The sequence below is a fragment of the Cricetulus griseus genome, chromosome 8 (assembly GCF_003668045.3).
Source record: "Cricetulus griseus strain 17A/GY chromosome 8, alternate assembly CriGri-PICRH-1.0, whole genome shotgun sequence".
In the NCBI taxonomy this organism is placed as follows: Eukaryota; Metazoa; Chordata; class Mammalia; order Rodentia; family Cricetidae; genus Cricetulus; species Cricetulus griseus.
Genome location: NC_048601.1, coordinates 12,433,233 through 12,446,046, shown reverse-complemented (window position 1 = coordinate 12,446,046; position 12,814 = coordinate 12,433,233). Strand labels below are relative to the sequence as shown.

Sequence of the window (12,814 nt, the reverse complement as noted above, 5' to 3'; positions counted from 1 at the left end):
CAGCTCCGTAAAGTTGGTCTCTTAAAAGATGAGAAACATGTGTTTTGTAATTGTCTGTCCATGTGGGTGTGTGCATGTGAGTATGGGAGCTAGTATAGACCAATTGGAGCATCTGAAGCTGGAGTTACAAATTGTTTGGCTGTTTTGAATAATGAGATTCCATGCTTTCTTGGTTTTCTCAAAGTAAAACTGACCAAAAATAAGTTAAAAAAAAAAAAGTGAAAAACAAGCTTAACTACAAGCTTAATACAGTCAAAGGAAATAGAAATATAAAGGCTTGTATATAAAGTCATATTAATGATATAGATTTATCAAGGAAACTTTTGTATTAGTAGTGCCTTATTAAAATTAGCATGAGTGAGGAAAAACCCTCTAATTAGTTGTACTTATACTGCTTGCTTTTGTGATGAGAATAATGTCGATACAATTTCATGATTTTATTTTAATCCTTTTTATTAAGATATCAGCAAATAAAATTATAACATTAAAAATAACTTTATAGTTTAAGTAAACCGTTTAATATAAGAGTAATTATATGCTAGATGAAACTCCATTTTAAAATTTAGCTATTGTGTTATTAATAAGAAGGTGGGTTTAACCTTCATTATGTGTTTACTGGAGCTTTTACTTTTAAAATGGTCTGTGTTTGATCCCCACCACCACCAGAACAAAATCAGAAACAGACAAAAGAGAAAACCACCTAAGACAAGTGATTGATTTAACAGAACCTGACAAGTTAGCCAGCCTTTGATTTCAGCAGCTATAACTTAAGTTAAAACACAACTGGAGTGTTCTCTTTGCTTTTTGTTTTGCCTTACTTTGGCCTTTTCTTTCTTCCCATTTTGTAATTTTTTCATTATCTTCTGTATGCCCCCCCCCCCCCCCCCCCCCCCCCCCCCCCCCCCGTGCATGCTTGGTGAGCCCTCTTTCTTCTGAGCCAGATCCTTTGCCTTTATAATATTCTTTCATAGCTGTTACATTAGACTGCAGATTGTCATGTTAGGAATGAGAATTGTCTCTGGAGTAAATGTGTAATAATATACAGAGAAAAAGGAACACTCATGCTAAGAACCATTAGGTTGCAAGGTCAGAGTGAAGAAATGCGTCTCCATCTGGACAACGGAGAACTTTTAAACAACATCTCCATCCTACAAGAAACCAATTGAAGAATTAGAAACAGAAATTTTGTACAGGTTATTTATGTTTGAATATATTCTGTTTGCCATGAACAGTAAGATAAAATTTCCCCTCATTGCTAGTAATTAACTTTGTTGAAAAAATAATTATTGATGCCTAGTGTATATAAGATACACTATCACTAGAAGTTACTGTTTAAAAAAATGAAAAAGGCAAATCCTTATCTTATTTAGAGGTCTGCTTTTATTCAATTGTTTGTGTTTTTAGTACACAGCAGACGGGCTTTTAAAAAGCAAATCACATTCTCAAATACTTCCACAAAAGTGCTAGAAACATGCAGTGTTACTCAGATATTTAGATTTTTTTTGAAAGTTTAGAATTTATTAGAACTGTAATTCAAGTGTCTCATTGTTCTGGAAAAGGGAAAACAAATATGTGAGTGTACACCCATGCACATGAAAGCACACGTGTACATAAATAAAGTAATACAGACAGTGGAATGTTACTTGGTAGTGATAACATTCATTTTTCTGTAACTGGTTTAAGAAAAGTTGTCACATTAATATTAGGTTTTAAAATGTAAGACTCTTCAAGAACATAAGGTATCTCAGCCTGCAGTTTTTGCTGCCAGGCTCACATCTGTTCTAGGAGTCATGCTTGCATGTTGTTTCTATTTTTAGGCTGTTGCCAGGTGGATTTAAATTTTCTCCTCTTATGCTTGCCCAAGTTCTAACTTCCTGATTGGTTACATGGCCCTGCTTTCATTAGCCAACCACAGTGACTATGCAAATTGTAATTTAGTTTCTGTTTCTGTCAAAGAACTGATAAGATGGCTGCAAGGGGCTCCTTTGGGCATGCTTATTATTTCAGAGAGGCTTTCCGTCATGTGTAGTAGTAAGTGTAGATTTCTCTGAAAAGGAACTTGAAATAGGAAATCACACTGTTCATGCAAGCTTTTTTAAGGCTGGAAAATGCCTCCTGTCAGGTGTGAGTCTAAAGGTGGTTTCCTTTGATGCTCAGACATTGTGTAAGTGGTGCATTTTATTCTTAGGTGTAAATATGTGAGCATGCTAGCTTAGCTCTTAGAATGTTCTAGATTGCTACCTTTGTTTTCCAAGAGAATAGGTGTCATTTTTACGCGTGTATTTTTCTTTAGTTGATGTTTATTATGTTCCAAACACACACAATGGTATGTGTTCATTAATTACATTCTGTTTTCCATTGTTTTGTGAATGGCTTCAGAAGCACATTATAGCATTGACGTTTTTAAGATGTTTTCTGATATCAAAGTTTTGGATTAATAAAATGTGCCTTATACTAAAAATGTTATACTAGAGATATGACATATACTTAAGTGTTTCATTAAACAATATAAATGTAAGTATTAGAATTGAACAATGTTTATTTTTAAAATAGTGGTGGAAGAGTAAATGGTAGCATGATGCTTTGAATACAGGTGATAAAGCCATAGGAAGTTAAATAAGTGCAGCTCAGGAAATTTGCCAGGGTTAGTTACGTGTAAGGTTTTCATGAGGCTCAGAGAACATTTGTTTCATTTCAGACTTCCTGGTTGTCCCAATAAAAGACAGTTTAGGTAAAAGACTGTTAGATCTTAGTCCTCAGTGCTACTTGCTTTGCTCTTATCTAGTGTTTCCTGCAAAGCGCTGTTGTCTTCTGGGATAAATATGTTGTAGAATCTTGCCCTATTTAGGATAAGGAAAAAAGAAGGGAAGGCTTATTTGAGTATGTGGAGATCAGCGTTGGTGCTATTTTACATGTACTACCTTTCTCAAAAGCAAAACTAACAGCAAGTTCTTAATTTAAACTCCCTAAAATAAAGTATGAACTAACACTCAGTTTCTTCATAGTTTTTAAAAATGTATTTATTATATGTATATGTGTGTTTTGCCTGCAGTCCATGTGTTCCTGGTGCACAGAGGGTGTTGGTTCCCTTGGAGTTACAGAAAATTGTGAATTAGTATGGTGGTAGGTGCTGGGAATTGAACCTGGGTCCTTTGGAAGAGCAACCAGTATTCTTAGCCACTGAGCCCTTTTTCTAGCCCTTTTTATTTTTTTAAATGTTAGAAGTATGATCCAATAAAAGGGATTAGGCGAAAGTTACATAAAGATAATGGATTTTAAAAAAATGACAAGACATCAACTTGTTTTTAAGATTAAAAAATGTTCAGTGGGAAGGGTTGTTAGTATTGTATAGTACTGTTAGTATTATTGTATAGTACTGATTTTCGTTATGGTCCTGTTTTCATCAATAAATACTGCAAGTTTTCAAGCATTGCAAAATTCAATGCTCTCAACTGAGAAATGAAAGTTTTGTCTAGTTTATATTTACATATCTATATTTTATTTGGTGTGCAGTTGTGGGTTCATGCTACATGAACAGAGGTCAGAGGACAGACAACTTGTGGGAAACGTTCTCTCCTTCCTTTCTGGGTCCCAGGGGCCCAATAGGTCAACAAGATCAGTGGCAACTTCCCTGGTTGCGTTACTTTGATGTCCCCTGCTTTGGTGTTGAGACATCTCTTTTTGTAGCCCTGGTTCTTGGAGCTCTCTATAGCCCAAACTGTCCTGGAACTCAGAGACTCTCACCAGTCTCTGCCTCTGGAGGGCTGGGATTAAAGGCGTGTACCACCACACCAACCCAACTTGATTTGTTTTTGTTTTTGCGTTTTTGAAGACAGTCTCTCAGCATCTTCCCCTCCTCTGTCTAGTGCTGTGATTACAGGCTTCATTACATCCAGGTTATAAATGAGCTGCCCTTCTAAGGGGTTAGGGACCAGTGAGGAAGACAACAGCCTTTTACTGGCAAATAGGTTAGAAATCATAGGTCATGAGTAAAATGCCATCTAGGAGTCAGCCTTTAATAGTCAGGCCTGTTGAGTTGATTTTGTTAAGCCATCTAAGGAAAAAAATCGAAGAAAACATTTTCAGGGGCTGATGAGACGGCTCAATCAGTGGTTAAGAGCGAGAGCTCAGTTTCCAGGAGCCTATAACTCAAGCTCAAGGGTGGGCATCTGACGCCCTCTTCTGGCTTCTGGCAGCATCTGCACACATGTAGCAAACACACAGGCACAAACACATACACATAAATAAAAAAAATAATTCTAAAAACCCCGTGACTTTCAGCGTCTGATTATTTGGAAAAATATTAATAATGTTCTTAGCAGCCTGGGCATGATTGAATTGTTTGTCACAGGTGATTTTGCTTCATAGTCTGAGTTTTTTTGTGTGGATTTTATTTTTATGTATCCTTTATTAGATAATATTAGTTTGAATTAGCATGGAAATTCTGTATTTGTTTATGACTGTTTTTAGAAGACATTACATACTGTCTAGACCCTAGTTGAAATAAAATGGAGGAAAAAACACTCAAAAACCAAGCAGTGCTATGGTTTACTCAAATAAAGCACTTGAGGTTATAGTTGCAATAGGTTTCAGTTTTATTGTCCCCCTTGACTTTCACAGTGCCTGTAATTCTTTGTAGAACACTTGTCCAAATCTGCTTCCCTTGTTGCTGGGTAAGGTTTGGGATACTTTTCTCTGATTGGCTTTAGGTGGCTAAGGCTTTGAGCCAATCGGAGAGTGAATTTCAGTTCCCTCACAGGACTGAATCACTGAAGCAGCTGTTGATTTATTTCTCTTATGGGGAGATTATATAAACTAAAATTACGTCTGCAGTAAGCTCCCTCTTGGGTATGTTTGAAAAATTGCAAGGTTAACCAGTAAGGAAAGGGGAAATGATGATTAGCTGATAGGTAGTGAATTTGAGGGAAACAAGAAACTGATCACAGATTTTCTATTTTTAATATTTAATAAAAAACCCTATAGAATTACTTTATAATCCACACATTTTATTGCTTCAAAAGCTGAGCTTATGTGGTCTTTTTGTAACTACTGTGAAAGGCAGTTAATTGTGCTTATATTTCTACCACTTAAATCACCGAGAATAAGACATTTTGATTTTGTGATTTTTGTATGCTGAGTCATTTTCATGCAGTAGATAACACAGCACTTGCCACCCTGCCCACAGTCCAGAATACTGTTGGGTTTTAGATTTGGAAATGTGTCGTGGCATGAGAAATCATTTTAATTATTTGGATTTAATATTTTGATGGGTTTTATTTATAAGTTTTATAAATACAAAACTATTAATCTAAAAGAAAATATATTTGAATTTTATAGGTTCTAAGTCATTGTGTAGAAAGGACATTTTATGTGTTGTCCCTGCTGTTTACCTGATTTCTAAGATCGGAAGAAGTTATATTTTAGAAGCATTTATGATCATTGACTAGGACATGAAAAAGTAGCATAAAAGATGTAAATCTTATTCACTTACTTATGTGTGTTATATATTTAATACATACCATGGATTTAAGACATGAAATCTGTGTTCTAGATTATTATTTCAGACAAAGAGCCACATTGCAGTATTTCAGATCGGGCTTTATTAGCTATGCTTCTCTGACCTTATTGTCTGTCTCCTGTTGCTGGGCAGAAATCAGAATGCTGGCTGCTGATTGGCTGAATTTGTATGTAGCTCCTGAACAACCATTTACATTCTTGAGTTTTTGAGCAGGAAGATTATAAGCTAAGATAAAACAGCTTCCCTTTGTTTCATGGCTCTGATCTTGCTCTGTTGTTATTAGAAAGACAATGAAAGAGTGGGTGGAGGGTAGCGGAACACAGAAAAAAAAAAAAACTTCTCACTTAAAGAAGAGGCTCATCAGTCTCTCCTTGAAAAGAACTTATCAAAAATTGAGAAGAAATTACAAGCCATAGAGACATATTTCTCTGGCTATTTACATGCAGATTTCTATAGAAAAATGTTGTTAACATTTCTCCAGAGTTCTTGTATCTGAATATGTAAAGCAAGGGCTTAAAATATTCTGTTTTTAAACTCTTCTTTTTCATTAAAGAAACTAATCTATCACATCACGCAGTTGTTTCAATATCTGCCGTGAAATAGAAACAGTTTTTCTGTAAATGAGTTGCAGTTGTTCTGTGGCTAGTGTGGCTGCCATCAAGAGGAGCGTTTATTTTCCAGACTGTCCAGATGACAGTGCTCACAGTGGGCTTCACGAAGACCTTCTGCTCATACAGCATGGAGCCTTGTTTGCACTGAACATGCTTTCTCTCATGTAGTATATTGTTCCTACTGAGCTTTGCTTATGCAAAATAGATTTCTCAAAGCAGATTGCTGATTGGCTTGCACGGATATGGCTGGACTCAACTATGAAAATTCTGTAAATGGCTGTAGTGTGCTCCCTTGTGGGTAAGGAAGGTAGTTACCTATTGTCTTCTGGCAACATTGTCGGTTAGTATTACTGAAGTTAGTGAAGTTAGTGGCTCTTTTGGTGGAGACTTTTTTTTTTTTTAATTTTAGAGGCTCTCATATTTACATACCCATCTCCCCATTCCCTCATCCTCCCATCCTCCCATGTTCCCCACCAAGACTCCCCAACCCACCACCACTTCCTCCCCAGGGATAGTGAGGCCCTCCATGGGGACCATCAAAGTCTGTTATATCATTTGGAGGAGGGCCTAGGCCCTCTGGTGGAGACATTTTATTACTGTTATTTGCACTGAATTTTCAACCCCCCCCCCCCCCACACCAATGCTATTTAATTTGTCTCAGATGATAAAAATGCTCAGCATAAATAGACCAGCAAGGATAATGATGTTGAGCACTTGGTACATTCTAAGTGCTTTTAGTTTTGTGTTGGTGGAGTCTCACTCTGGTGAAACCTCACTCTGTAGCCAAGGTTGGAGAGGAGCTGACTGTGTACCTCATGCTGGCCTCAGACTTGTGGTGATCCTCCTGCCTCGGCCTCCCATGTGCTAGGATTACCAAAGTATTCCACTTTGCCTAGCTTAATTAATTAATTAATGTTATTAATTAGCCAAATCATTTAATTGTCAGCAAAGCCTGTATGGTAGATACACTTCCTTTTAAGGTGCTTGAAAAGAGACTGGAATGTTGGGCCACCTGCCTTACATTCGGTTCAGCTTACTACCTGGGAGGAGTGGGGCACACACTCACAACTCTCCGCAGTGTTCAGCTCTTACTTGCATTATGAAAAACTCTTGACGTTTCTTAAAATGTTTAATTTTAATGTAAGTAATGATAACTTGGTTATGCATAGAATATCTGAAAGTGGGTATTTCAAAGTCTAAAGGAATGGCAGTTGAGTATTTGAACATATTTAACGGGTAACCAAATCCCATTGAGTGTGTTTATAGTCAACAAGGTGAGGACCAGGCTTGTATTGTCTGGGATAGCTAGAGTTCATTGGCTTGCAGAAGCAAGCCTTGGGCTCTAACTCGCACCAAAAAGGAGGCCAACAATTCTGTATGTTCTATGCAGAAAATGTATGTGTAACAGGACTGTGAAGTGGATAAGGAAGGAGAAACTTGGTTTAAATTCTAGACTCTTAAAATAGCGCCAATGGTGATTTTGTTTGAAGATTCCTGTAGAATTGAAAGATAATTTTTCTAAGGAGTTCTTTAACTTAAATAAAACTAATAAATGTTTAAATGATTAAATTCAGAAAATGAATGTAGAACGTAACACAATCTAGACATTCTTTGACAGAGTTCTATATCCTTTAGAGCCGTATCGGTCTCTGACAAATAGTTCAAGGACATTTGTTACTAAAGACTTCGGTTGACTTACTCTTGTAGATAAGTTACATTAGTGAGAGTGTTAAAATCTGGTTTGATATAGCGTAATTTAGGTGGTTTTGTGGAGTTTAAAGGAGTAGAGCCTCATTCTTGATTGGGTGACACTGGGCAGCAAATATCTCATTAAGTGTGTGTATGTGCGCACAAGCGTGAGCGCTTGCACATGCGCGCAGGAGCACATGTACATCAGTTTATTCCACTGTGGTTGCCCTCGATTTTCCTCTCCCACTCCCTCTCCCGTCTGTCTTTGCTGCAGCTGCAATGCTCCACTCTCTTTTTGATGGTGCTGAGGGCCATATCCAGGACCTCACATGCCAAGTACAGACATGCTGATGTGGAATGCCCCCTCTCTCCCTCTCTCATTTTTAAAATCTCATTTAAAAACCTTTATATGAGCACATTCCCTTTTGTTTTTAAATGTCTTATTTTTAATTATAAGTTAATGCTGAATATTGTCAAATGGATATACTGCGGTGATTCCTCATTTACTCTCACCATGGGTTTATGTGGTAAATCACACACACACACACACACACACACACACACACACACACACACACACACACACACACACACACTCAGATATAGTGTCTTAATTTTACAGGCTAGAAGTTGTCAAGGCATATCTCCTTGTAAGGTCCTGAGGAAGCCTTTTTCCAGACATGTCTCCTAGCTTCTTCTAATTCTTTGGCTTGTGGTTTTATTCTGTGCACGTTTGTTGTCTGAAGGCATTGGTTATTTGCAGTGGAGCCCATCCTGATAACCACTTAAACTACAGTTTAAGCAGTAACAATCTGGTACCAGGTCTCGCTAGTTTTAAGGAAAAATCATCTGTTAGGCACATCTGTGGCCCTGTGTAGATCAGGATGCTTCCTGACTTGCTTATGATCAACATTGGATTGGCTTTTGGATGTGGATTTTATAATGATCTTCTCCTCATGATTAGTATTGCCCATTAAAGAAATATACTGCTCAGTCATTTGTAGAGAAAAGAAGAACAAACTATGGAAATTAGAAAATATTTTAGCAGAAAGAAGTGATAATATGACATATCAAACTGTGAGAGTCGGGGGCGGGAGTCAAGGGAAGCTTAGCAGTTAAGAGTTAGGACCAGTGTTTGCTTCACAGGACTCACATGGTGGCTTAGAATTATCTATAACCAAAGTTCTAGGGGATCCTGCACTGCTTCTGGATTCTTTGAATGCGTGGGATGCACATAGTCAGGTTGTATATACACATAAAAATAAATCTTTAAAAAAACATGAGATTCAGTTAAAGATACTTATAATAATTGATGGCTTTCTGTGCACACATTATGAAAGATGAAATTTAATTGAAAATTCGTGATTAAACTTGAACTGTAAGGAAAAAGATGGTACAGTGGTGAGTCTCCATTGTCACTTGAGATCTAGACTCACCTGAGGTATGGTGTCTTGGATATGCTGGTGTGTGGGTTATGGTGATTAGGTTAATGAGGTAATAAGACCCACTCACTGTGAGTCCCTCCCTTCCCTGGGCTGGGTCCTGGTCTCATGAAGAAAAAGTGAGGAGTGCACCAGAATCCATAGTTTTCTGACTGTGGATGCAATGTGACCAACCACATTCTCCACCTGCTGCCTTGAACCCCTCATGATGGGCTATACTGCTGAACTGTGTTTCAGAACAAACCCTTTCTCCCCAAGTTGATTGTGTCAAAGACTGACAAAATTAAACCCATCCAAAAAGTCAAAGAGACACTAGAGAAGAAACCAACAAAACTACATAGCAGATGCAAAACAGGATAAAAGTTCATTCTTTGGTAAACAGATTTGATAGGATTCTAACACAATTGACCAAAAAAGAGGGCATACTACAATATATGTATTTTTTACTCTGTTATATTTATTGAGATATAATTGTATCATGTAATTCATCTATAAAAATGTATAATTAGTGGGTTTTCAGTAGATTCAGAGTTGTGTAACTATCACCACAATGAATGTTAGAACATTTTTATTACCATTTAGTCATTTCCTGCTTTCTCCAAACCTCCAAATCAAGCCGGAAAAAATGGCCCAGTGGTCCAGCACCTGCACTTTCTGCTTTGGAAGGTGACTTGGGTTTGAATCCCAGCACCCATTTCCTTCATGTGCTTTTTCATGCTCCTGAAGCATGGATTCCCCCCATCCATTCTCTCTCTCTCTCTCTCTCTCTCTCTCTCTCTCTCTCTCTCTCTCTCTCTCTCTCTCTCTCCTCCTTTACTCCCTCCCTCCCTCCCAACAGGGTTTCTCTGTTAGTCATGACTGTCTTTTAACTCGCTCTGTAGACCAGGCTGGCCTCGAACTCATAAGAGATCTGCCTGCTTCTGCCTCTGCCTCCTGAGTGCTGGGATTAAAGGTGTGCACCACCACTGTTTAGCTGAAACTGCTTCTCTGAAATTTTAGCTCCTGTATAGAGAAAAACTAGCACCTTTTCCTCTTCATTTTCCTAGCAACTGATGTTCTGATGTGCACTGTGTCACCTTCAACTTTTATGTTATGTAAATCTAGTAAATACTAAAACTAAGACGTAGCAAGGATTGAGATTTTATTTATCATTGTTTTAAACTTATATGATCTAAACTGTTCACTGTAATTTTCAGTTAACTTGTAATTAAATGACTTTTGTCTCAATTATTAAAATCCTTTTCTTTCTTTTTGTTTAAAGATTCAAAATGGATAGTATAGAAGAACCCCAGAAAAAAGTCTTCAAGGCTCGAAAAACAATGAGAGTGAGTGACCGTCAGCAGCTCGAAGCTGTGTACAAGGTGAAGGAAGAGCTGCTGAAAACTGACTCGAAGCTCTTAAATGGGAACCATGAAAATGGAGATTTGGAGCCCACTTCCCCTTTGCAAAACAGAGATTGTCCTCAAGACAGAGAAGTGAATGGCATTGAGGGAATTGGTTTTGAGCCTGAAGAAAGTAAAACAGAGTTGAAAGAAACACCTTGTGTCCCCAGCGTTAGTGTAAAAAACAAGCAAGAAGAGGATTCAAACAGTGAATCTTTGTCTCCTAGTGTAACTTCTGAGCTTGCTTCTAAACCAGCCACTGAGCCAGCCTCTGGCACCCCAGCCTCTGGCACCCCAGCCTCTGGCACCCCAGCCTTTGTTACCCCAGCCTCTGGTGATCTGACCGCAGGAGAGCTGCCTGCTGGAGTGCCAGCCACTGGCGACTCTCCCTGTGTGGAGTCCCCCTCTAGTGATTCCTCCTCCCATGATCCCACCCATAGTGATCCCACCTCTGCAGATACTGCTTCTGAAGAACCTGCCTCTGCTGATCTTGCCTCTGGTGAAACACTGTCTGGTGAAGCACTGTCTGATGAAGCAGTTTCAAGTGAACCACTGCCTGGTGAACTGTTGTCTGATGGAGCAGTTTCAGGTGAAACAGTTTCGGATGAACCAGTTGCTGGTGTGGCGACATCTTGTGACCTGGCCTCTGGGGAAGCTTCTGATAATATTGTCCCCTCTGGTGACTTGCCTTCTGATACCCTGCCTTCTAGTGATGAGTCTTCTGGTGGTCCTGCCTGTAGCAGACTGGCTTCTGGTGAGATGATTGTGGAATCAGCCACTGATACCTTTAAGCCAAGTTCTGTGCCAGTTTGTGAACCAAGTCCTGAAACTGACAAGACAGAGCAGAGTAGCAATAACAATGATGATTGTTCAGAAAAAAATGAAGACGATGAAAACTTAGACCAAATTCAAAGTAAAGACTCATTTGATGAGGAGGAGAAAACTAACGGTAATGTTGGTGAGAAGGAAGAAAGTCTAGACACACATAGTGCAATTATTTGTTCTGATCTACCTCCAGAAAATACGAAGAAGGTAGAGGAAGAGCCCACTGCTGAGCTTGCTCTTGGAGAAGAAGCCATCTCCAGCAGTATGGAAGTTGACCAAAGTGAAAAGGATGAGCACAAAAGTCCTACAGAACTTGTAGAAGCTGTCAGCAACAATGCCACAGAAGACAAGAAGGAGACTGTTTTAGACAACACGGACTCCATGGAAACAGATGAGATCATTCCTATTCTGGAAAAACTTGCACCCGCGGAAGAGGAGGAACTTACTTGCTTTTCAAAGACTTCCCTACTTCCGGTTGAGACAAGTCAAGATTTGGAAGAGAAAATGGAGGGTTCTTTTGGCTCTCCATCAAAACAAGAAAGTAGTGAGAATTTGCCAAAAGAAGCCTTTTTGGTCCTCTCTGATGAAGAGGATATTTCATGTGGAAAAGATGAGTCTGAAGTTATATCACAAGATAAGACGAGCTCTCCAGGTTAGCTGATTATGGATTTTATTTACTTTAATGAACTGTTTAATAGAACCTGCTCACTTAATGTTGGTATTAGTGGTCCTTGGATGACATATTATAGAAATGCAGCTAGGTGTGATGGCAAAAGGGGAGAAGAGGGAGGAATAAGGAGTTCAAGGTATGTGTGTGTAGGTGAGCATGTGTGTATGTGAGCATGTGTGTGTATGTGAGCATGTGTGTGTAGGTGAGCATGTGTGTAGGTGAGCGTGTGTGTAGGTGAGCGTGTGTGTAGGTGAGCATGTGTGTAGGTGAGCATGTGTGTAAACAGCTACAGAGACAGAAGCAAGTGCTGAATCTCCAGAGCTGGTAGTTGTGACCTACCATGTGGGTGCTGGAAACCTAGCTTTGGTCCTCTGCAAGAGTAGCAAATGAAAATTCAGCATTAAGCCATCCATCATCTCTCTAGCCCCAAGGAAACCTCTTTCAACACAAAATAATCATCCAAGATCCTTGTATAAAAAGAACTTATGTAAAACTGTATCATTTCCGGCAGGGTCAGCGATGTCTAAGCCCATCCATCCAAACACAAAGCTTCCTAGCTCTGCTGTACTTAAAGAACCTACCCTTATGTGTGGCAAGCCTGGTCTGACACCTTTGTGCTTCTCAAGTACAGCCTTCTCATTAAGTTGCTAAGTTTTCACAGTTCTAGCTTCCATGAA

At 38.8% G+C, this 12,814-nt stretch overlaps 1 protein-coding gene across 6 annotated transcripts in view; it reads left to right on the top strand.

The window, feature by feature from the left end:
- The window catches only part of Atf7ip (activating transcription factor 7 interacting protein), a 77,532-nt gene that overhangs the window by 30,295 nt on the left and 34,423 nt on the right, over positions 1 to 12,814 (top strand). For all 6 annotated transcript variants that reach the window (XM_027429905.2, XM_027429906.2, XM_027429904.2 and 3 more), the window contains exon 2: positions 10,522 to 12,119. In XM_027429905.2, coding sequence (XP_027285706.1) covers positions 10,529 to 12,119 — 1,591 coding nt within the window. In that variant the 5' untranslated portion in view covers positions 10,522 to 10,528. The remainder of the gene's footprint in view (positions 1 to 10,521; positions 12,120 to 12,814) is intronic.